This window comes from Lynx rufus, unplaced genomic scaffold, assembly GCF_022079265.1.
Source record: "Lynx rufus isolate CCGP_SWC_20201006 ecotype Redwood Valley unplaced genomic scaffold, mLynRuf1.p SCAF_33, whole genome shotgun sequence".
NCBI classification, from domain to species: domain Eukaryota; kingdom Metazoa; phylum Chordata; class Mammalia; order Carnivora; family Felidae; genus Lynx; species Lynx rufus.
In genome coordinates, this window is record NW_025814849.1 from 2,472,754 (window position 1) to 2,497,024 (window position 24,271).

Sequence of the window (24,271 nt, forward strand, 5' to 3'; positions counted from 1 at the left end):
ACACGCTTCCGCGGAGTCTTGGTCGCCTTCCACGGTCTGCACGACCGCACACGGGAGCCACGCGGCTTCACAATCTCCAAAGTGCTGTGATTAAAGACAGAAAGAGGGCCGTGGGCAGAGGGGGGCTGCTTATTCCCAGAACCTTTCGGAAGCTCAGTGATTCAGAACTCGGTTTTTCCTGCAAGTTTTAAAAATCCTGCCATGCACGGCGAGCCTCTCGGCACCGACCAAGACACCGTACGGTGGGACGTGTGCACGGGTCCCGACGTGGGGCCACCCCCAGGCGAGCCGGGGGCATTTTCCGGGGCTCTGAGGACAGGGACGACCTCATCGTGTCCGGTCGCTACGCTCCGTCCCCAAATTAAAGGCTGGGAGTTGAGTGCGAAGCAATGTGTGCGAGTGTCCCGGCTTACACGTCCTCACGTAACCTTCCCGCGTAGCGGTGTGGCTGTCTGCTTTCCCCAGGGTCCAGATCCCGGCAGACCCAGTCCGTGTCCTCACCACTGGTCGGGACGGAGTTCACGGCGGGGCATCCTTCTTCATCCGAGGGGATGGTGGTGAAGGTGGTAAATTTTACCCTTTTCCTTTTTGAGGTCGGGGACGTTGGGGGCTCACTCTTCTGATCCTTCCCATCAGCAATGGTGGGTCCCGAACACTTGAACAGCTGCCCGTTGATGCTTTTCTGGGAGTTTGTGCTCAGGAGATACTTACTCTCCTCGAAATACATGTCCCTGTCAATGGCGGTGATCTGCTCCTCTTGGGAGGAGGCGAAGTTAATGTGGTTCTCCAGCAGTTCTGACCGGTGGCTCAACCCAACCCAGTCATGGGAGTGACTCATACCTTCTTGCTCTTTGAAGGGAACCTGTTTGTGCCTGTACTTCAATGCAAAGGCCACACAATTTATCAGGAAGACCAAAATGGCCAGGCAGAAGACACCCAACAGGGCGTACATGCCGATCTCCAAGTCGCTCAGCCCTTTGGATGCCTGTGTGAGGCCGTTCTCGTCCACTTCCCCATTGCTGCTGGGCGGGCCCCCCTGGGTCGGGAAGCTGGTGAAGTCAATGGCGACGGTCTGCAGATGGCGGCCATCGTCTAGGAGGCTTTCTTGGTTCTTCTTTCTCTGCAAGGTTGGCCTCTCTGTCGTGGACCCCCTTCCTTCCATGAGGCCCATGGAGGAACTCCCGTAGTACGGTCCCCCCTGACCCCCCCACTCTTGCAAGGGTTTTTTGGGTCTTCTGTCACTGACATTATTTTCTAGGTGAACTCCTGCCCCCGTGTGTCTGCTGTCACTGGTGTTGGGGTTAGCATCACCTTGGCCAAATTTAACTCTGACGTTGGCCGTTCCCACAGCCAGCACACTCTTCCGCTTGGACTTCTGGCACGATTCGCTAATAACCATTTCGACCTTGATCAGAGGACCCTGTCCCTCAGTTTCAGCGGCGATGATCGGCCACTTGACTTTGGGGTCTTGGTGGATGGAGACCACTTTCTCGTCCAGGGACGTGGTCATCAAGGAGAAGTCCTTCCCATCGTAGATATCCAAGGGGGTGACGGAGCCATCGCTGAACTGGACCCAGCAACTGATGGCTGCCTCCTGTCGAATAAAATAAACCAATCAACATGGCCCCAAAGCTCACCGAACACCAAGTCTTTGTAAAGTAGACATTCTGTGGCCAGGATAATACGACCAGAACAAAGGAAAACCTTTTACGCAGCGCAGAAATAAGAGACAAGACGCACGGGAGGTCACGGAAGAAAACCAATTCTTAGGAAGACGCAAAACCGACAGCAAACAACCACCAGACTGAAATGACAGTGAACCCGGGCCCGTAACAAACACTCCAGAATAAGATCCTCTTTTTCCCTCTGGGGTGTGGAAAAAAAGACGGGGTTTTGAGGCAGGGCGAGATCTACGTCTGCGCAAACATAGATTGCACGTCAAAGGAGATTACTGGTTAGTGGGATCATTTGCAAGTGTTACACATTTACGCGGAAAATATTTATTGCGTTACTTTTTAAGTTGCTTTAATACCGAGTCTCTGCTCATGACTCACAACACAGATGAAAGCCCCTGATGTGGACAGGGGCACACAGAGGAGTGTGGGCTTTGGTCCCGCCTCACCTGGGTCTACAGGACCAGGTTTGTACGCGTTTCCGGACCCAGCGTGGGCTTGGGACACCAGGAGTCAAACCAGCCAGGGAGATAAAGCCAGCGCTATCTGGCTTTTCTTTCTCTGCCAGCCACTCCCCCCTCAACCAGCTGGGGAGACGGGGAGGCCAAAGGGCGTCCAAGGCCAAGGTCTGCACGCATCTCAGTCTCTTGCCTTTTTACTTTGTTGCTTTAGACCAACTTTCCTTGGGACTAGGTGGACCAGGCAGACGAAATCACCTCCGATTTAATGGGAGTGGAGACGTCACCGTGCTTGACAGCGAACTGGTGGGCCCGTTGCCACCTGCCTCCCCCAGATGTCGGAGAACCTGCCCCACCCCAAGCCCGGAAGGATTACTAGCCTGGACAGGCATGTGATTCTGTACACCCAGCCCGGGCGGACTGGACCAGGGATGAGGCGCACATCTCAGCAGCTCCCAGCCAACGGGCATCTCTCTCTATCTGTCAAACTTGAAATAAGACAGACGGGACTGACGCCTTAGCTGTGGGAGGATGTGTGGGGGGCTCACAAAAATCTGGGGGATTAAGCCCCCCTCGGAGCAACCGCAATGGAGCAGGGCTAAGCAAGCGTTTGGGGACAGCACTTATCTCCAGGAAAAGAAAAAGAGACAGACCAAAAGGAGGTGTGGCCACCGAGAGACCGCAGACACTCTTCCTCCTCTGAGCTCCTACAGCCGGGGTCCGTGAGAGCCCCCAATCCTGGTAAGAAACCCCTTGTTTTCTTAAGCTCGCCTGAGTGGATTTCACCTTCTCGCAAGCCAAGGGCCCCCGAGCGTGACAAAAGCCAGTTTCGCACGGGGGCTGTTCAGTCTCTGGAAGCAGGAAGGAAGGCTCCTCCAACGTGGCTCGTGGCTTCAGCTCCTTGGGCTCAGCCACTAGACTCTACTACTGGTCGGCATCGGCTTAGCCCAGCTGCTAGGTGCAAAACGCTACCAAGACGGTGCAGGAGCCCCCGGATGGACTCTGATTCGCCGGGTTCTTCCGATCTGCCACGAAATCAGAGCAGGAAGTTCAAACGCTCCTGGGCTTCTAGCAACTGAAATGTCAGAGCCAGGTGCAGGCAGGGACTAAGGGCCATCCAAGCCACGCACGCAAGGAGCAAACCCAGGGTCCCCTGTTGAGCTCTGCCTGCTGGGAACGGATTAGCTCTTTGGCCTAATTCTAACTCTATCTTACCACTTCCTTAACGCCTAGCTGGTGGTCACCTGATTTTATCTCCCCACGAAGACAGAAAGCAGCCTTGGGGTATCTCTCCTTTGTGACCTGCACCTTGCTTCCTGCCGGGCATCCCGCCCTGAGAAAAAGGTTGGTCTTTGGCGACCATTCACATCCGCTACGGGAATCACGCCCTTCCCAGGGTTTTATAACCCAGACCGCTGCACGCACAGGCCACAGTGAAGGGGCCGAGTGACGCCTGCCGAGGAACACCCGGTGAGCGGTGCAGGCGGGTGGGACGCGAAGGCTCCGTGTGTCCTGGGACAAGCCTGGCTCGGCTCGGAGCACGGGCACAGCCTCGGCGATTCCGCGGGTGCGGGTGCCGGGGGAGGGGGCTCCCGTCCAGTAGGGAAGCTGCCAGGAACACCCCTGCGTGGGCTGGCGGCCTCCCCGCAGCCCCGCGGGAGGACAGTCCTGCTTCACGAGGCATGGGGCGAATCAACGGCCGGAGACCACGGCTCTGTTGCTCCGCAAGGCTCACCGGCGCCTCCGTGTTCCCCCTAAAAAAGAATGCTCGCCCCCCTCTAACGAGGGAGGAGCACATCCAACCTTTGCAGATGGCCTATCTGCAGCACCCTTCGTTTGGAAACCGTGCCATCAACATGCAAACACATACACCGCACGATACACATCGCACACGTACACACACAGCGCCCCGTTGGAGCACGCGGGTTGCGAATGCGGCTGACATCCCCACGAGGTCCTTCTGCCCTGAGCTGAACTATAAACCTGGGGAAGGGAACCTCCGTCGCCCCAGACCTGCCGCCCCGTCTTCCTTGCGGGGACTCGGCAGCAGGACGCGGGCACCTCCCAGAGGCACTGCTACCCCACTGCTGGCCGAGGGGCAGCCACGCCTGATGGGCGACCCGCCTGCCGCGTGCCCCCACCTGCTGTGTGGCCCCAGCCCCGCCTCCACACCTGTCTGGGCCTCTGAAGCAGGTCCTGAGCCACCGCAGTGGCAAAGACGGCTCTGTTGCTCCCTGGGCTGAGCTGCAGGGAGAGTGACAGCCCGGTCACCAGCTGGACCCCGAGGTCTGTGATGGTCACCTTCTCATCCAGCACGGAGATGGTCTTTTCCGCCAAGATGGCGTCCGACAGAGGTGACAGGATCTGAAAGGCAGAACCAACACAGAAGGAAAGGCTTTCTGTGGTCGCAGGAACTCCTGCACTGGCGTCAATGATGCGCGTAGAGACAGACGGATGAGCCAGAATGACAGAAACGGGTCTTTCCCACGGATGTCTTCTTCCGAAAGACGTAGCTCTCTTGTGAAAACACGATGCACTTTTAAGCGTTTATTTATTTTCGAGAGAGAGAGAGAGACACAGAGCACAGATCTGAAGCAGCTCCAGGCTCCGGGCCGTCAGCACAGAGCCCGATGTGGGGCTCGAACTCGCACACCGTGAGATCTTGACCGGAGCCGAAGTCGGACGCTCAGCCGACTGAGCCCCCCAGGCGCCCCTCCCAGCCCTCTTTAACCTGCTCTCCTGACACGTTTCTCGGTGCCTGTTGTTACTGATATTTATGAAGACATGTGTCACCGTGGCAGCTCTTCCCAGGACCCCCACATGCCACCTTCCGTCTCTGGGTCTGGTTAGGACAATTTGAATGGCAGTCAGCATGACCTAAGAGTCCTCAGACAAAGCGGACAAGCGGACTTATAACTCAGGAGGACTCGGTGGGAGTAGGTAAGAGGGTCTCAGCAGCAGCTGTCCCACCAGGAAAGACTCTCCAGGTTTAACACGTGGGAAGCTGGCCCGTTTCCCCCTCTGTAACGCCTGATTCTCGAGCACAATGCTGTTCCCCTTGTGCCCACGCTACCATTTAGGGGAGTGATTAATGCCCCGCGTGTGTATCCGGTTTCCAGGCGTTAATTTAGCCTGTTGTAGACAGATTCCAGGAATTTAGATCTTTGGTTTAGATCTTTCAATTAAACGCCAACCGTGGAGGTTTCGAGCTCTTGTCTGCGGGGCAGATATATTTTGTTTCACATAAATAAAACTTTAAAACGGAATTAATGGCCACCCTTAAGACAATCAGAGGATTTACTACAAAAAGATTTCTCGCTTTTCTGGAAAGGCTGCAACATCTGGCTGTACGAGACTCGAGTTTTCGTCGGCAGCTTTAGGATATGAGCAGCAGCCCGGCCCTCACCACTGTCCGCACCGACCCCTACGGTGTTCCCAGCACTTGGGGGCCTGAGTCAGTAGCTGTCTTTCAGCTCACGCCCGGCCTGCTTTGCTCACAGTTACTTTCTCAGGTCTTAGAGGTCACTGGAGCATGTGACCCCTGGGTCACCTCAAACCCATTTATTTTCTTCCTTGAGTAAAATGATCTCTTTTAAATACCAGCCGATTTTCCAGAACGGACATGCTTTAAATCTTGCACAATCCAATACTTCCCTGACAAGGCCTCCTTGTACACAGCTGTGTCAGAAACCCCACTGAATGGCTAAGAGCGGGATCGGGGGCAGCCACGGAGGAACCATGCTTGTTCTCAGACCAGAGGTAGACAACTAACCCCAAGGGGCCGCCCGGAACAGCGTCCTGAGGAGTGTTTGTTTCAAAACTCCATGTGGCAGGAATACCTGGGGTGCTCAGTCAGTTGAGCTTCTGACCCTCGATTTCAGCTCAGGTCGTGATCTCAAGGTTCGCGGGATCAAGCCCCGCATCGGGCTCTGCGCTGACAGCGTGGAGCCTGCTTGGGATTCTCTCTCTCCCTCTCTCTCTGCCTCTTCCCTCTCTCTGCCAACCCCCTTGTTGTACCCTGGTCCTCTCCCATTCATTCCCAGCTACGGGTGCTCCCGACACTGTGGGGGCGACATAACTTTGTTCCTCTCCTCAGCACATTTCTGACACGCCCCACTTTTCGTCCAGCCTGGGGTGGGACCTCACACGGCCGGGCATCAGGGCGGATGGAGAGCTGTTCCACGCGACGATGGGCAGCGAGAAGCCGCTGGCCATGCCCACGGTTCCCATGAGGCTAGCTCGGGCCAAGAGCCTTCTCCCCAGGATGGTAACACCCGCCATGGCGTAGACGGACAGCGTATTCGGCTTTCAAACAAGACCCGACCAGAGGAGCTGTCCAGGGTCTGCCAAATAAATGCAGGCAACACGCGAGGAATCTCGAGATTCCGGTCACGTCATTGCACCGCTTGCATTATTTGGGGGACGATTTCTTTCACTCTAGAAATAGGTGTTGTCCTGAGCAACGACCGACCGTTCTCGTCTGGCCAGAGAAGAGGCAGGGATACAGAGGGCCCCTGCCTGGCGCGCTGCTTACCTGAATGGTGGTCATGCCGAGCTCCTGGCCAATCAGGACTTGGCCCCCTTGCAGCCTGGCGATGCGGGGTTCTTCCACCTGCGTGAAGTCATTCACCAGCTCCGTGATGTCCACCTGCCAGTCTGAGCCCAGCAGGTGGACCAGGTGCCCCCCGCGGTCCGCCGCCTCGGCCACAAACTGCGTCAAGACCCGCACCATGGCGTGCTGGTATTGGAGAGTGCACCCACGGCCCCCTCTCCTCTCGTCCTCCTCCTCTTCCTCGCTGTCCCGGGCCGGCCTGTCAAAGGGTCAGCTCAGGTTAACAGGTCCTGATCTGGGCCGACGGCAGGGGCTGCAAGGGGGAGTGGGCAGCGAGCCCAGCCCGGTGGGTACACAGGTGACACTCAAATGTATGAGTCCTGACAGTCAGAAGGGGCTGTGGTGTGGTCAGCAGAGATCCCAAGGTCCCCGGGAGCCCCACCTCCAGGAACGTGCTTGGTGGAACCCCCTCCCTTTGAGTGTGAGCTGGAACCGGGAACCTTCCTCCAGGGCAAGACCACAGCCAATGGTAGGGGAAGTCGCTTCCAAGATTAGGGTCTGAAAGACTGTGACACGTATCCTTTCCTCGGTTCCTCTCTCGCTTGCTCTCCTGAAGCAAGCTACGGGGTCGTGAGCCACCCTATGGAGCTGGCCACATGCCAGGACAACGAGTGAGGAGCCGGGGCCCTCCGTTCCACGGCCCGGGCCGGCCGGCAGCCACGTACGTGGGCTTGGATGCAGAGCCTTCCCCACACGAGCTCCAGCTGACCAGACAGCCTGTGGGAGACCCAGCTCAGCCACGCCTGGACAGCCGATCCGGAGAAAGGGTGAGATCATACGTGTTTCCTTTCGGCCACTAAGTTTGGGGATAGGTCGTCAAGCTTGGGCATAGGCCACTAAGTTTGGGGATACGTCATTAAGTTGTGCAGTGACGGGTAACTCCTATGACAGGGCTGGGGACGGTGGGAATGGCCCTAAAACCAGCACCGCAAGGAGGTCAGTGTTGAGCTCAAAGCAAGGTCACATGGCAGTAAGTGTAGAAAGGGCCGCCATGGTTCAGCTCGGGGACAGATGTTAGCTGCTCCCCTCATGTCTGACGCCTTCTACCCAGCCCATCCTTTCTGGTACGTCGTGGTCTCTATCTGAGCGACAGCCCCGTTCTGTTGTCAGAGCTGAGCAGGACAGCCGTGACACTCTGCGTCTTGATGTACCGAGATCAGACTCGGCCCGTCCTCGGGGGAGTCCTGGCACCCACCTGCCCTCGCGGGCTCAGTAACCCCTCCTAAGGCTGCCCTGCCACCTCCACATCAGAGACCCCGGCCACCAAGGAGAGGATCACTGCCGAACCCATCTTCCAACCACATGTGGGACCCACGGCCTGCAAGCTTCCCGCTCACCCAGCAGCACAAAGACTAACAGGGATGGAGCTCCAAGGGCAGGGGTGTAAACAGAGGTCACCCCTCAGACCAGTGCCAGTCTCCTCCCCCGCTGAGCACACAGACACCAGGAGAGCTTCCTCCTCCTCTAATTCCGCACATGCTCATTTTTGACTTTCCGTAGGTCGCCGGCATGCGAGTCCTCAGGCACGGGTTTCTCCGAGGCGACAAAGTGCCTGAACAAAGAGCCTGACCTCTTGCAACTCTCTTGGTATCTGGTGCCCGGTGCAGACAGAGGGGACCTGTCACTGGGGCACCTGGGGGGCTCGGCTGGTTACGTATCTGACTCTTGATTTGAGCTCAGGTCATGATCTCACGGTTGTGGGATCGTCTGTGCTGAGTGCGGAGCCTGCTTGGGATTCTCTCTCCCTCTCTCTCTGCTCCTCCCCACCCCCCCCCAAATAAATAAACTAAAGAAAAAAAAAGAAGACCTATCACCCTATCAGGCACCATCAGCACAAAGGGCCAGGCACGCAGGTCACAGGCTCTGACTTCATCTCCCCAGGACCAAGCAATCTGAGAGCTTCTGGGCTGGGGGCACGGAGAGGTTGCCCAGGTCCAGCCAGAATGTATTCCCAGGTCTTCTCCTTCTGGGATCAGCCCATTGGTTCAGGCAGGGTTGACCTCTTCCTCCAGGGGACTGTGGATGAGGCCTCACCAGGCAGTGTATTCCGTGTCCTCGCCACGGTGACTGGATCAGGGACAGGCACACAGCCCAAGGGAGGATAGCCTAACCCCAGGACTTCTGCTGGAGCCACTGGGGAGGAGAAGGACGCACCTTCTGTGGGTGGAGTGCAAGTCTGGAGCCTCACGTAAAAAGAATACGGGGCCAACACATAGCAAACCAGGCTGAGAGGTAGGGAGAGATTCCACCCGTAAGGGATCCCCGGGTCCACTCAGGCCTGAAATTAGCTACCCTGCAAATTTCCATTTTTAGCCGAAGCCTGTTTGGCGTGGGTCTCTAATATGGAGTCCTGACTAACACGCCCACCGTTTGTTGGAGACGATGGGCACCCTCCAGCCCTTGATCTGGTTGAGCTCGGTGTCCGAGACCTCGATCTGCAGCGGGAGGCGGGGCACCCACACCGTCATCTCCAGAGGGCTGCTCAGGTGCTGGTAGGTGAAGTTCACCACCACGTTCACCTTGCCTTTCATTTCTTTCCCGTTGACAAAGACGTAGTCACAGCGGTCCGACACCTGCGAAGAGGAGAGAGGGGTGGGAGGCATGTGAGTTCTCACGGTATCCCCATCGCCAAAGGAACAACGGAGAAGACGGAGGAGGCGGGGGAGGTGCCCTCACTCTCTGAGGAATAAGCCATACTGGTTCGTACACAGGTGCCAACGCAGGTGCCCTGCTGCCTCTGTCCCGCTGCACCTCTTTTGACAGGTGGCCATTGGGTGTCGGGAGCCGTGCCCTCAGTTACCCGGGTGCCGCGTGCTGCCCACCCTCCTCTTGGCCTGCTGGCCCCCCGCTTTGCCTGGTGAAAGGACCCGCTGTGCACACAGCCACCACCCCGAGCACCTCCTGGGGTCAGGCGGAGGCTAGGTTTCGCTGAAACTGATCCCCTGGGTTCCGTCATGCACCAAATTAACAGGTTTAGTGAGCTGGGCAGGGCGAGGAAGACACACGAAGGCGGAGGAGATCATGAGCAGGTATCTGGGAAGATCCTAATTCTTGAGAACACAAAATGAGCCGCGAGTGCAATTGGGGCCTGCAGTGGGGGCCAGAGGTCTTGGTTATAAACTCGGATCTTTCCTTTATGCCCAACGTAGGGGACCCCCTCCCCCCACCTCATGCTAACGGCTTTCTAGTGATGGAAACTGTGCGAAGGAAGTAAACTAAAGATCAGGGAGGAGTGACCCACGGCCTTGCAGGCTTCACCCTGGGGGAGAGTTTGGGAGGGTGGGGGGATCACGTAGTGTATGATGGGATCTCACAGGGGAAGGGGCTGGTGGAAGGGAAAGGGGTTTCCAGGGGCGTCTGGGGGGCTCAGTCGGGCAAGCATCCGACTCTTGATCTCGGCTCAGGTCATGACCTCATGGTTCGTGAGTTCGAGGCCTGCGTCGGGCTCTGCGCTGACAGTGTGGAGCCTGCTTGGGATTCTCTCTCTCTCCCTCTCTCTCTGCCCTTCCCGTGCTCCCACTCTCTTTCTCTCAAAAGAAATAAATAAACTTAAAAACACATATATTGGGTTTCTGGAGCCTATGTGCTGGGGACTTAGGGGGTATGACACCTGCCGGGGGTACTGATGCTCATAATCTCATGGCTTGGGGACTATGGTACCGCCGGGCCTTACTTGTTGCCATTCTCGCATGGGGAGGGGCCTCCAGCCTGGGGGTGTCAGGGATACTTTGGGGAGTGCCCATGAGTGAGCTTGGGCTGCAAGTCCAGGGGCTTCCCCCTTGCTGGCTCTCCCCATCCCTGGTGGCTTCTAAGTGCCATCCAGCCCGTCCAGAGTAAGCAGAAAAGGGGGTGTAAAAACACCCTAGAGAGAGGGAGGGAGAGGGAGACAGAGGACAGGGAGGGGGATTCACATGGCAGACGTAATTCAGTTTAGGATTCTGAGATGAGATTATCCCGGATTTGGGGTAGGCTGCAAATGCGATCGGTGTCCTTATAAGGAGAAACAGAGGAGGATTTGGCACAGAGACCAGGAGGCCATGTGTAGCTGAGGCCGACGCAGCAGGGACTGGCCACGTGTGCCTGGGCACCGGCTGCCCCGAGCCCCAGGAGCACGCAGGAGCAGATCCTGCCCTGGTGGGGACATGATTCAGGCTTCTGGCCTCCAGAGTCGTGAGGACAGCACGCCTGTCGTAAGACAGCCAGCTTGTGGTCATTGGTCAGAGCGTCCATGGGAAACTAACTCGCACCTGCGCATGCTTCCCCGGCTCTGACCTTCCCCCCCCCCGCCCCAAACAGGCCTTACTTCTGGGGCTTTTCTCACTGAGCCTCCCGCACGAGGCGCTGGCCCACCCTCGTCTCCAGGGAGCCTGACCCGCGGCTGGGCCGACCCTGACTTGGGAAGACCCGGGGCTCATCCCTCCACGGCCCGCCTGGTCCCAGAGGAACGTGCCTCTCCGGTCCTTGGGCCCCTCTTCTCTCCCTCGCCCTGGCCATCGCCAGATGAACGGTCCAGGTGGGCGGACAAGACCCGCCCATTGCCTCTGAGCCACCCCGGCACGGTGCTGAAGGTTTGAGGGGACGCTCTGGTGAGACCCGAGACCCTCCTTCGGAGTCGGCTTCTAGCCCGGGACCGGGCCACCGTGAGGACGTAGTCAACTCTGACTCCCGCTATGCACAGTCCATCACCTCTGTGAATTTAATGCCATTCCTCTTTGCTGTTTGAATGCTGTATGAATTCAATCTTATTTAAATATCACCAACATTCATGGTAAAATTTATGTCCTTCTTGATACTTTTTCTCTTCCCTTTTATCCCCCCAAGAGCTAGAGGGAAGGATGTTAAAATTCTGTCCACCCCCACCCCCAGATTTGGCAACAAATAGTCTACAGGGATATTTTGCATCCAATTCTCAAGCTACGTGTTACCTTTTTTCAGATTAGTCTTTACCCTGCACGAAAATGATACCATTGATCATCGCGGTAACAAGAAAAGCAGCTAATGTTTACTGAGCGTTTGCTACACGCAAGGCGCCCGTGTGGAGTATCTAATACCTCATTCCACGTAATCCGCAAAATAAGTCTGTTGGGGAGGTGCTATTACCCTATGTTCCAGGTGAGAAACTGAGGCACAGGGTTCCGCAGCCACGAGGGACGTGTTACACTGGGCTAACTGATCAGAAGAGCACTTTACCCAGTTTACGTTGCTGGAAGGCAGCCCACCTCACTCACGTCTGTTGGTGCAAAGCCGACAGGCTTCTGCCAAGGGACAAGCAAGTTTCCAACGAACACACGGAGGAGGAGAGGCGCTCGGTGTGCAGAGGGAGCGGGCCCTGTTAGGGGCTCACCTGCGGTCCCCCCAAGTCCTCTGTGAAGCCCTGCCTCCCAGGACCCCAGACTGCGACCGTATTTGCAGACGGGACCTTGGAAGAGGGGATGATGTTAAAATGCAGCCTTTGGGGGAGACAGGAAGGCACACAAGGGACCCAGAGGCGCTCAGACCAAGTGCGGACACGGTGAGAAGGCGGCCGGAGTAACCAGCCCTGTGGGAACCCTGACCTTGTACTTCCAGCCCCAGAATTGTAGGAAAAGCGTGCTGGGATCTGCATCCGGGCCGTCCCGGCCCCCTTCTCCCTGGTGCCATGCGGTGTGACCGTGGAGCTGTCTGGGGAGGGGACCCCGAGACAGAAGGTCTACCAGGCAGTGGTATCTGTGGAGGACGCGGGAAGGGGCACAAGAAGGGCGGGGGATCTCAGGTCAGATGCAGACCGGCTGCACCGAGGGGGCGGGCCAAGGCCGGCTGCCCAGGAGGGGAGGGCCGTGCGGGAGAAAGCGGCCAGGCCCTCGTGTCCCCGTCTTCGTGGTCAGCACGGCCCAGCTCGGAACTGAGGGACCCGCGGAGCCAAGCGCCAGAGGACATCGGCAGAGCAGAGACCGCTTTCCGGAGCTGCATCCGAGTGGCCCGTATTTATGACACCGAAGTTGGAAATTCTAGCATCTTCGGAAAGCTCCATGCGCGACGGCCTATTCTCCCCTCTGAAGCCCTGACTTTAAGTTCCCGGGAAGCTCTGTCATTTTAATTTTTTTTAATGTTTTTATTTATTTTTGAGACAAGAGAGAGAGACAGAGCATGAACGGGGGAGGGGCAGAGAGAGAGGGAGACACAGAATCCGAAGCAGGCTCCGGGCTCCGAGGTATCAGCACAGAGCCCGACGCGGGGCTCGAACTCATGGACCGCAAGAGCGTGACCTGAGCCGAAGTCGGACGCTCAACCCACTGAGCCACCCAGGCGCCCCAGCTCTGTTCTTTTAAAACCCAAACGAAACACGCTTACACAAGCCCACACGCCCACCTGCTGTGTTTCCCGGGTCAGAAGGAATAATGCGCTCGGCGAACGCAGCCTTGTCTTTGTTCTGAAAGCCGCCGGCACGTGGCCCCTGCTGCAGGATCACGGTCGTCTCCTGTCCTGCCCCACGCGGCGGGCCGGCAGGAGCCACGCACACCGAGACCCTCCCACATCCCTTCTGGCTCGGCTGCAGAGACAGCTCCCTGTTAACCACGCGCAGACGCACAGACGCGGAGGGAAAACCGGTATCTTCGGGAAGAGCACCCTTAGCTGAAGGGACCGACTCCTCTCCTGCCGGCAGCTGTTGGACTGCGTTCCCCTGGTGCGAAGCCTTCCCTCAAATAACTGCTCACGGTCCTCGGAAACAGGAAGCCCCTCGGGGACGCTACAGCGTGCGCGTCTCTTTCTTCCGTCTCTCTCGCGTCACACGACGCTCCTGACACGGAAGGAGGAGCTAAGGTGAGGACCAAGCCGACGCCCGCTTCCTTCGGGGCCCGAGCGCCGTTTTCTCTTCGCGCTCCCTGGAGCTCGTGCAGGCCAAGGCCAAGGTCTTGGGAGCACAGAGCCTGTGTCCCCTGCCACGTGCAGAGCAGCGGCTCCGGAGCCCCGCAGAGTGGGTTCTGCTCCGTGGAAACGCCACGCGGGAGACGCGTCTGTGGGTGCGTGCTACATCAAACGCGGAGGCAGGCAGTCACCGTCTGGGAGCCCCGGCCGCCCCGCCAGCCTCTGGGGCGCGACCCCGCAGAGCACAGGTCTGATGTGCCCGCTGCGCCCACGGCTCTAGACCGGACATCTCATCCTTGGCCCTGGCTCCTGCTGGGTCCCCGGGGGGCGCTCGGTGACCGGGACGCCCGCACTCCTGTCGTCCGGGTCCCCGCGCCGCCAAGGGAGGACAGGGATGGACGGACGGGAGGACCGTCATGTGCTCTCGGCGTGCAGGCAGGTGAAAACCAACGAGTGGGCACTGTCCTCACGGGGACCCGGGGGGGGGGGGCGGCCAGGCAGCCCTCCTGCTTTGTGGCAGGGAAAGGAAGACGAAGACGCTTCTGGGAGCTGCACAGACAACACGTTCCTCTGACCCGCGGCGAGAACACGCTTTCTATTAATGGCTCTCCTCTCCTCATCAATCCCCATCCGACCTCCTGTCCGTGGGGCTGTGATCGGCATTCGGCAACCGCAAAGCGGTCCGTTTCCACACAGGTCATGCCTGCCCTCTTCTGTGCTGGTAGCGCCACCGATCGCGGGGAGTGGCCCGGGCGGCTCCTGTGCCAGGATGTCCTGCTGGTGGAGGGTGCCCAAGGCCCGAGCCAGCTCACTGCTGCCCTGCCAGCTGTCCTTCAGAAAGAAGGAGTGGGCATCCTTCCTCCAGGCTGAGGCATCCGAGCGAATGGCACCCCTCTGCCGGAGTCCTGCAGTGCACAACCTGTCCCACCACACACGGCGGTTCTGGAAGACGGCTCCTGACTTCGTAACACTGGAAAACGACCTTAAATCATGACACCACCGGCCCCGTTGCCAAATGCCTCATGGCCTCTTCCTGCTCAATTCCTTTCCTGGCGATGAGCCCTCCCTCCCATGCTCAGTGTGCCGGGCGTCCCCTCCACCATCGTTCTGGTGGCTGCAAAGCACGGGGTATTCCGGGACTTCTGTCTGAGACTTTCCCAGTCAGTGTTTACTGGCAGGTGGCACCGCCCGCTCTCGCTCTTGAGGCCATCTGTGCACCTGCCCCAGCCTCCCTCCTTCCACCGAGGCACCTTCTGCAAGTGACTGAACAGGAGGGTCCCTTCGTCGTCCAGACGCCTGCGACGCTTTCCCCACTCGGAGGGGCAGAAACCCCACTAACACCCCACAGACGGCAGCCGGACAGGGAGGGGCAGAGCAGGAGCGCGGACCTGGCCACAGTGTACCCGCCAGGTGTCCCTCCCGGAGACGCAGGACCAAATGACAGTCGCTCCACACACTGGGAGCAGATCCCAGCACGTAGGAGGGAGGACAGTACACTTAGGTGAAATCACGGAAACATTGCTCAGCACCCACAAAATCTACAAGCCACTGGCGGTGCCCTTCTGTGTTTGCCCATCGGGGAGACGGTTATTTCTAAAGTCCCGAGTCTGGCCGAAATCCACATGGCTGCAGGAGGTACCCATCCCCCAGCTGTCTCTCCCAAGCAAACCCCATCAGCTCTCCGAGGGCCGTATTCCTGCGCCCAGGCCCCAGCCTCGACCCCGTGGCACCGAGGAAGCTCACTGCGAGCTACTTTTCCCGGATTCTGGGAGGTCGGCCTGAGCCAAGCTGTGTCTCCTATTTCCCGGCCTGGTTTCTGGGCGGCACCTCAGGGTTCGGGGAGAGGGCTCGGATCCGACACCTTTGGACGGCCTGCTCGACTCAGCCGTGGCCCCGCGGGGAGAAGGGAGGCCACAGGGCTCGGATGCATTGTCCCGGGAGGCCACGGCCCCACTCAGGGGCCGGGGAGGCTGAGCCACCGGGGTCGCCCAAACTCTTCTGTCCCCTCTGCCGTCCGGGGAGCCCTCTCTGGCCATCACCTCTGCTCACTCTCTAACGCGGCGTTTCCCAAACTCCCGCAGTGGTCCGCCTCCCCACGGAACAACTGTCAGAGTCAGACATCGCCTCTGGTTTTAATATTTCGATCAAAATGTTTGACCTGCTTTTCCAGCACGTTGTTGTGACACACTTTAAACATACGGGAAAATCCGCATCGTACAACGAACACCCATACACCTGCCGCCTGTCTTCTACAGTGGACGTTTTCTGTGTTTGCTTCAGCAACAGATCTCTCCGCGTTTCAAGCCTCCGTCCCTGTGCTTTTAGGATTCCCTCCAAAGGAAGCTGCAAACATCAGTATCTTTAATGCTAAATGCTTCAACTTGGGGCACTTCCTGCCTCTCTGATTTATCCCTTGCAGGTGCTCCCCTCGCACGATCGCCTGCGTGCCCAGATCTGCCCGCTCCCAAAGATGCACACGGCCCTTGAACGTGCCCCATGTGCTGGGATCTGAGAGCTCGGCGGAGGCAGGGAAACGGCACACTCCATCAGCACTCCTACCCTCCCCCGTCCACCACTGAGAAAACTCACCAGTGGTGCGTCCATCCTCTGGCAATAAAGCCCTTTGGTCCCTATTAACCCCAGAGTGGACTGAGCCATCCTGAAGTTTTTGTTTTCTTTTCAATTTTGCATTCTCTACTTTTTCTCTTCGGTCACAGAATATAACATAGACGCAGCAGAACATTAAACACGTACGGCTGCACGAGAATTACAAAGCAAGCACAGACCAGCAAGTCAGTGCCGTGGTAACACCCTCCCTCTCTGTCTTATCGGGGGTGCCTAAGTCAGCAGAGGTGCTGGCAGGGAAGGGGCGGGAGGGCCGTGCTGGGCCTGCTTCCCCTGTCCGCACAGACCGCCCAGCCCGACCTGGCCCGTGACTCTCCTTGTGAATCACCCAGGCGCTTGCTGACCACACGGCTCTGCGGGCCACACGCACCACATGGTGCAGGAAGGAGCCAGGAGTGCTCTACACTGACGTGGAGGGAGCACCAGGGCGGATCCCCAAGTGAGGGAGCACCAGGGCAGATCCCCAAGTGAAAACGGTCGGGTGAAAGCACTCGGCGTCCATGGCAAAGGCCAAACACGCCCTCAATGCTGACATTCTTCTCGGCTCTTGGCTGTCACTGCCTCTGTGTCTCAGTGCCCCCTGCATCCTTAGGACACCGGCACCGCCCCACTGCAGAGCAAGGAAGGGGTGTATGTGCCCTGGAAGGAGGCCGTGAGGACCCGGACAACAGAGAAGCACACGGAATAGGGAAGGTCAGAGCATATATGTATATACGTCCTCCAGAGGGACATAGAAAAAGGCAACGGAACCCATAGAAGCAGGGGAGGAAGAGGCAGGGTCGCGACCCATCCTCAGGGAGCACGTGGGCAGCAGACAGCCGCCTGCTGCCATGACAGGTCACTCCCGGGGCGGGAGCCAGGTGGGGACACTAAGACCCGCCACGCAGGACACGTGGACGCATGGGCCGCCAACCTGCGGCCCGACTCCGTGGTGGCCTGGCTTCTCCCCCTGCTGGTTCTGTTTCCCCCTTTCCCCGCACAGCGGCTGGCCCCCCTCAGAGGCGGTGGCCCCTGATTCCAGCCCAGCACCTGCTCCTGGAGAGCCCGCCTGGTCCACTTAGCCCGGCCGCTGTACCCAATCGCCAAGACGCGGAGACTGTCAGCAGCAAGGGTTCATGTCTCACATTTGCGGAGGCTGGACGTCCAGGGTCAAGGCGCTGGCAGGTCCGAGGTCTGACGGAGCCCGCGTCCTGGCTCGTAGACGCGGTCTCCTCGCTGCGCCCTCCAGTGCTGGGAGGGTGGCACAGCTCTCTGGAGTCTCCTTTATGAGGACATTGATCCCGTTCGTGACCAGCTAACCCCCAAAGACCCTACCTCTCAATGCCATCACCTTGGGCATCAGGTTTCAACACATGAATTTGGAGGGGCTTGGGCGTTCGGTCCACAGCACCATCTATGGCAGGACCTTAGTGTGTCCCTTCCTCCAGGCAGCCCTCGGTTTGCACTGTGCTGGTGAAACAGGTACAGGTCGGGGTGGGGGGGTGCTCAACACATGGTCACAGACCGACGACAGGGTCCTGGAGCAGGAAATCCCACTAACGGAACGCTACACAAATGAGAACTGCCCACCTACCATTATTCTTTAAACCCAGGTGAATATAGCACCAAGAAGAAACCTCAAAACTGCTGATCTCCAGGACCGTCTGCAGACCTTCTACAGGGGGCTGAATCATGTTCCCCAAATGCTTGTCTACCTAGACCTCAGAATGTGACCTTATTTGGAAATAGGGTCTTTCCAGACATAGTTAGTTAAGATTCGGTCATACTGGGGTCAGGTGTACTCTGGGTCCGGTGAGCAAATCCTTGTAAGAGACAGACGAGGAGAGACACAGGCATCCAGGGAAGAAGCCACGAGATGATAAAGACAGAGGCTGGAGGGAGGCGGCCACTGGCCAGAAGCTGGAGGAGGGGAGGAAATGCCGTACCCCAGAGCCTCCGGAGTGGGCACAGCCCTGCGGGCTCCCTGGCCGTGGGATCCTGGCCTCCAGGACTGAGATAGAAGGGAAGTCTGTTGCGGAAAGCCACCAGCTCGCAGTCATTATTACGGAAGCCCCGGGAAACTAACCTGTCCACTGAGTGGGACTCCTGAGCGAGGCCAGTGAATCTGCACCCTGACAGACAATTCTCATTTCTGATTCTCTTTCACCCTGTGAGCTGAGAGCCTGAGCCCAGAGAAGGGCCGACCCAAGGGGCTTCTTACAAAGGTGAGACCCACCCGTAGGTTCTGAAAGGTGTGGGTTTCCATCGCATCTTCCAAAGTGGATGAGCACTGATGACAGAGTCCTCCCTCCCTGTCAGCCCCTCAACAGAAGCCCAGCTTTCCCAGCTGCTCTGGACTGCAGGACCGTCCGATTAGTAGCATTCGATGTTGCGCGGTAAGCCTCAATGGGGCAACGTGAATGCTCACACGGGCATTTCAAACACAACCGTGCAGCGTGGGTCGACTCAGCATTACCTACTCAACGTGCTCCCTCGCCACCTGGTGTCACTGGTGGCCTCGGGACCTGGGCCAACAGTCCAGGGGCGCCACGATAGGACCTTTGCTCAGTGGGAGCGGTGGTGGCGGGGTGGCAATGTCATGACCAGAAATGTCTGCTACTCCTCTGCTTCCTCCCTCCCTCCCTCCTCCTTCCTCCCCTTATTATTTAAAAATTCATTTTATGGGGAACCTGGGTGGCTCATTCAGTGAAGCATCTGACCCTGGATTTTGGCTCAGGTCATGACCTCACGGTTCATGACTTGGAGCCCCATGTCAGGCTCTGTGCTGACAGTGCAGAGCCTGCTTAGGACTCTCTCTCCCTCTCTCTCTGCCCCTCCCCTGCTCTCTCTCAAAATAAGTGAACTTAAAAAAGTGCATGGGGCATTCTTTTACAAAATGCAGACTTATCATATCACTACCGCATTATTCTTGGGACGCCATTTTAAAAACTCATCCATGGTTTTCCATTGCTTTGGGGTAATACAGGAGATTCTCACTGTGCCCCACAGGGTCTGACGTAGCCTGGCCCCTGCTGGGTTCCTGGGTCCCGTCCAGCACACGTCCTCCTCAGCATATCACAAGGTGAAAGAAACGTCAGTCTGAAAAGGAGCCATACCGTGCGACACTCTGGCAAAGGCGCAACTATGGAGACGGTAAAAAGATTAGCAGACAGACCAGGAGTCAGGAAGGAGGGAGGGATGAACAGCAAAGCACATGTTCTCTTTGGGGCCAAGGAGCCATTCTGTATGGTGCTGAAACGGTGGCCACGTGTCATTATGCATCAGTGAAGACTCCCCAAACTCACAGCCAAGAGGGAACCCTAAGGCAAACAATAAGCCGTCATCTCTAATAAAGCGTGAATATTCGTTCAAAAAATCCCCAACACGTACATAACGTTTACTACGTTGCACGCACTCTTCTAAGCGCTTTCCGTTTTTTATTGAATCTTTGTAACAAGCCAGTGAGGCACGTATAATTACCGTGACTGGTTTACGAGAGAGGCACAGAGCCAGAGATGATGGCCCAGGTCTGAACTGGCGGCAGCCCACGCGGGGCCCCGTCTCGCCGTCTCTAACTCAGTAAACCCCAGCGAGCCCCTGTGACAATCTGATCTCGACTTGACTGCAATGAAAAGAAATACTGACATCAATGAACACGTCTCCTTTTAATGATTCTTTAAAATTCATAAAGCTTGGTCCTGTGTTATGAATGTTTCATGCCGGCTTTTCAAGTCGGAATACCTCATTGGAGATTTTCTTTCCAATTGGTAATTTTTTTGGCATCACAATGGAAAGTGGATACTGGCTCATGGTCTAAAAGTTAAACAGAACAGAAAAGAGAAAGAAGCATGCGCCTGCGAGTCATATGTCCCGCCCACACCCGCCAGGTTCCCTGTCCTTCACCCTGAAAGTGATTGTCGTCCGTACAGACTCTTGTGAAGCCCTTCTGAGTCTCCGTGTGTCCGTGCATTTAAGTATGTACTTTATTATTGGTTTCTAAAATCATGGTGGCCAGTATTCTACCTTCTTTGTTTGTTTCTCCCTTTAAAAATGCAGCTTGTAGAGAGTCCTAAATCCTTCTTGGTAATATTCAAAAACTCTGTGAATCAAAGTCATGGTTTTGAAGATGATGGTTGAGTGGCAAAGGGACGCCCCATTTTCCTTTAAACACAGGTGACGGAAATCAGCACGGTGGTCTTCTGAATTATCGGGAACGTCTGCGCGGGGGCCTGGCCAGCCGCTCCGCGGTGCATCATGACGCAGCAACGCTTAGCGCCCAGGATGCACCTGCCCTCCAGCCTCTGTGCCCCCCCACCCCTGGGGCCAGCAAGGTGTCCCTCTCATCTCTGCCCTGCTGGACCCTGGGACGACGAACACAGGAAATATCTAGTTGGAAGCGTATGTGTTCTCTGGTAACTGTGACATTTAGTAGTGATCAACCTGAGGGCCTTAAAATTCTGAGTTAAAAAGCAACATCAAAATGGGTCCCTGGGTGCCCGGTGGCTCAGTCAGTTGAGCATCCGACTTCGGCTCAGGTCATGATCTCACGGTTTGTGAGTTCAAGCCCCCACGTCGGGCTCTGTGCTGACGGCTCAGAGCCTGGAGCTTGTGGGGCCGTAGAGGAGGGTGAACTGAAATGGCCAGTAGACCAGCTCGAGGACACGAGACACAGCAATGGTGTTACTTGACCGGACTTTGTATAAAGGAACGTAGCTGCCACATCTGCAATGAGGCGCCACCTTGGAGTCTGAGGAAGGTCACTTGGACCAGCGGGGCTAAGTGCTCCTCGACGCGGCACTGGAGAGAGCCACGGACTGGGCATGTGAAGTGAAAGGAATCCGTTCATTCAACAAATGTTTTATGAGCACCTTTGTGTCCTCAACACTGGAGATAAAGCAGTGAATCACACAGATACAGTTTCCTGATTTCAAGAAGTTGATGGTGTCGTCGGGGGCAAAGACATAAATCCCGCTGGCGTCAGGGTCCGGGAAATGAAATGAAGCCGCTTGCTGTGGAGAGATGGGGAGAGGGTGCTGGCGGGAGGGGGGCCATGTTCTCACCGAGACCTGAACCGTAAGTCTTGTGTCAACCGTGGGAGGGCCCGAGCCAGGGGATTTGGGGGGTGGGGCGGGAAAATTGGACAGTGGGGACGAGTGTGGCATCTTGGAGAAATAAAATAAATGGGAGGCGCTGTGGCTGAAGCCTGAGTGAGAGAAGAGGCAGAAGGAGTGTGGGGGTGGGGCATGGGGGTTGGCAAGGCCAGATCACACAAGGCCTGAACGTCCTGGAGAGGAGGTTAGATTTTACGAAAAGCACCACCTGGGGCCATTAGGGTGTTTCGTGCATGCGAGGGACACAGCCTGAGTCACGTGGTTAAGAAGCCACTTGGGCACCTGGGCGAGGAGTGGGCTGTAGGGATGCTGAGCTGAAGCTTCCTCCCACGGACGGGACCACCGGCGTGCGGACGACTGACGGGGAGCGGGCTCGCGGCCTGGTGTCGGGACGCCACCCCAAATGGATTGCAAAGGCAGAGAAGCAACTTCACAGAGGGGCAGCCCGGCAGACAGCACCTTAAGCAGGGGGTCTACGCTGACATCATACTGATGAAAAGCACACCCCTGTCCAATCACGAGAAAACACCAGACAGACCCAAACTGGGAAGCGTCCTTCAACATAGCCACTCAGTACTCTTCAAAAATGCCAAGGTTGGGGCGCCTGGGTGGCGCAGTCGGTTAAGCGTCCGACTTCAGCCAGGTCACGATCTCGCGGTCCGGGAGTTCGAGCCCCGCGTCGGGCTCTGGGCTGATGGCTCAGAGCCTGGAGCCTGTTTCCGATTCCGTGTCTCCCTCTCTCTCTGCCCCTCCCCCGTTCATGCTCTGTCTCTCTCTGTCCCAAAAATAAATAAACGTTGAAAAAAAAATTAAAAAAAAAATGCCAAGGTCAGGGGGCGCCTGGGGGGCCCAGTCAGTTGAGCGTCTGACTCTTGATCCCAGCTCGGGTCATGATCTCACGGCTCGTGGGTTCCAGCCCCGCGTTGGGGTCTGCGCTGACAGCACAGAGCCTGCTTGGGATTCCCTCTCTCTGCCCCTCCCCCACGCTCTCTGTCTCTCAAAATAAATTAATCACAAGAAAAGGAAAGGTCATGAAAATAAGGAAAGACAGAGGAACCGTCCCAGATTGGAGGAGACGTAGCAGCCACAAGAGAGAACTTCCCACTCCGCTCTTGTCCCTTCCTTCTTTTCCACGTGAGGCCATGGTCCCTGGGGCTGCAAGAGCCACCTTCTGGTCATGAGGGGAAGCTCCCTTCGAGGTCACCAGGACAGTGGCCAGCGAAATGCTAACTTGGTCCTGGAACTGCCTATCCCAAATCGTTCTGTTCAGCGAGACAAGAAACATCTCAGCTGTGGCTGCACATCAGCGTTACTTGGGGGGAGTTTTTGAAAGTACGGATTCTTGGGTCTCACCCGAGGCCACCTAAATCTGAACTTGGAGGGGTAGAGGGGTAGTTACTTTTTTATTCTTCTAATGTGCAGCTGGGTTGACATCACTGGCTTAAGCCACCGTTGCTGTTGGACACGGCGTTACTCCCAGCCGGAAGCAGCCTTGACCGGTCCCATCAATGTGTCTGCGTCTACCTATGTGCCAAAAATGACGGAACTCATCGTTCATATGCCATCAACTTCCGGCCTCGTGGAGGCTGGTGAAATCTGGCTCAAATTCCCGCCTCCCCACCCATTTCACAGTCAGGTGGGAGTTTAACAGAGATGCGTCCCTGAAGAGATCGACTCTACGGCCAGTCAAAGGTCAGCAGCTGCCTTGACTGGTTCTTCTCCCAAGCAATGTGTTCAAATGCTCAGGTGCTGTTGCGCTACTGGCAAAGTAAGTGATTTAACCATAATTATTTAAAACCACTGTCTCTTTCCATTAAACTGTATCTTCCTCAAGCTTAGTCCGTGCCAGAGGGGTTTTCAGTGGCCATGACATTTTTCTGTCCCGCTATGGGGCAGTTGGACTTGGGATATTACTGGATGTGGGTCTAAGGGGATCCATTTATGTGATGTCCAGTTAGTTCCACGGCTGGCTCTCTTGGTCTAGCACGACGTCAGAAACACTTAGATGGTGAGCTACGACAGCTGGAGCATGTGACATACTGCCTACCGTGAACTTGCACGTGGCATCGGGCTCTGGAAAATGTGGACGGTACAGAAGAAGCGAGGTTTGCGGTCCAAGGAGTCAAAGGCTTGACTGGAAAACTGTTCCCATCACGTGACGTGCAACATTGGGGGTGGAGAGTTCCGTGTCCCTCTTATGATCCGCTTAGAAAAACGTACGCGCTAACATGTCAGAAACCGGGCAGCCTATCAAGTAATAAACACACTCCACATTTTCTTCTTGGAGTGGGAATTATGCAAATTGGATTTTATCAGAATTTCTGTTTTAATGTCTTGCTTACTTGACGCGAAATATTGGCAATGACAAAGATGACGTAAAACTCCTAACACATCAATCTACAAAGATTCCGATGGCAAACTGGTTACGGTTAATGACTGCCAGGAATTCAAAGAGTATCTAAGATTAGTCACTTTGTAAGGAAACGTGAAATGCCCTGAAATCTTACAACTCGTAGAAAGAAGACACAAGAGGGTTTGCCGAAATTTGAGAACAATTATACATGGGGTTAAGCATGTCAGGTTATAAAGCTAAAGGAAAATTTTCTAAACTATCAACATTAAAAACATTTAATGTTGATCTGCGATGCTAAAAGAAATATCGAATTGCCTTTCAATTCTATCACTAAGTAAAGCACTTATAAGATCATTGTCAGGAATGCTCAAAGTAGATACTGCCAGAAATACGTAGGAAAAGGTAGGACAGATTAGTTACCGATTTACTTAAAAATAAAGATGTTATAATACTTTTGATATGTTTGCTACATTTTGTGATGTCTGTAGCATTTTCCCATTTTTTGCAACTTGTAAGTTGCTGATTCCTTTACTTGATCTAAATAAAGATCAAGTACATGGTCTTGTATTCATTCTCTTAGACGTGCGCCCCCAGCCCAACGGTGAAAGTTTCAA

General features: G+C 56.3%; 1 protein-coding gene across 1 annotated transcript in view; it reads right to left on the bottom strand.

Moving 5' to 3' along the window:
• Positions 1 to 409: 409 nt before the first annotated feature.
• The window catches only part of TMEM132D (transmembrane protein 132D), a 558,090-nt gene continuing 534,228 nt past the window's right edge, over positions 410 to 24,271 (bottom strand). The window contains exons 6-9 of the mRNA XM_047093229.1: positions 9,111 to 9,316; positions 6,666 to 6,942; positions 4,304 to 4,495; positions 410 to 1,594 (exon numbers count right to left, since the gene is read on the bottom strand). Coding sequence (XP_046949185.1) covers positions 410 to 1,594; positions 4,304 to 4,495; positions 6,666 to 6,942; positions 9,111 to 9,316 — 1,860 coding nt within the window. The remainder of the gene's footprint in view (positions 1,595 to 4,303; positions 4,496 to 6,665; positions 6,943 to 9,110; positions 9,317 to 24,271) is intronic.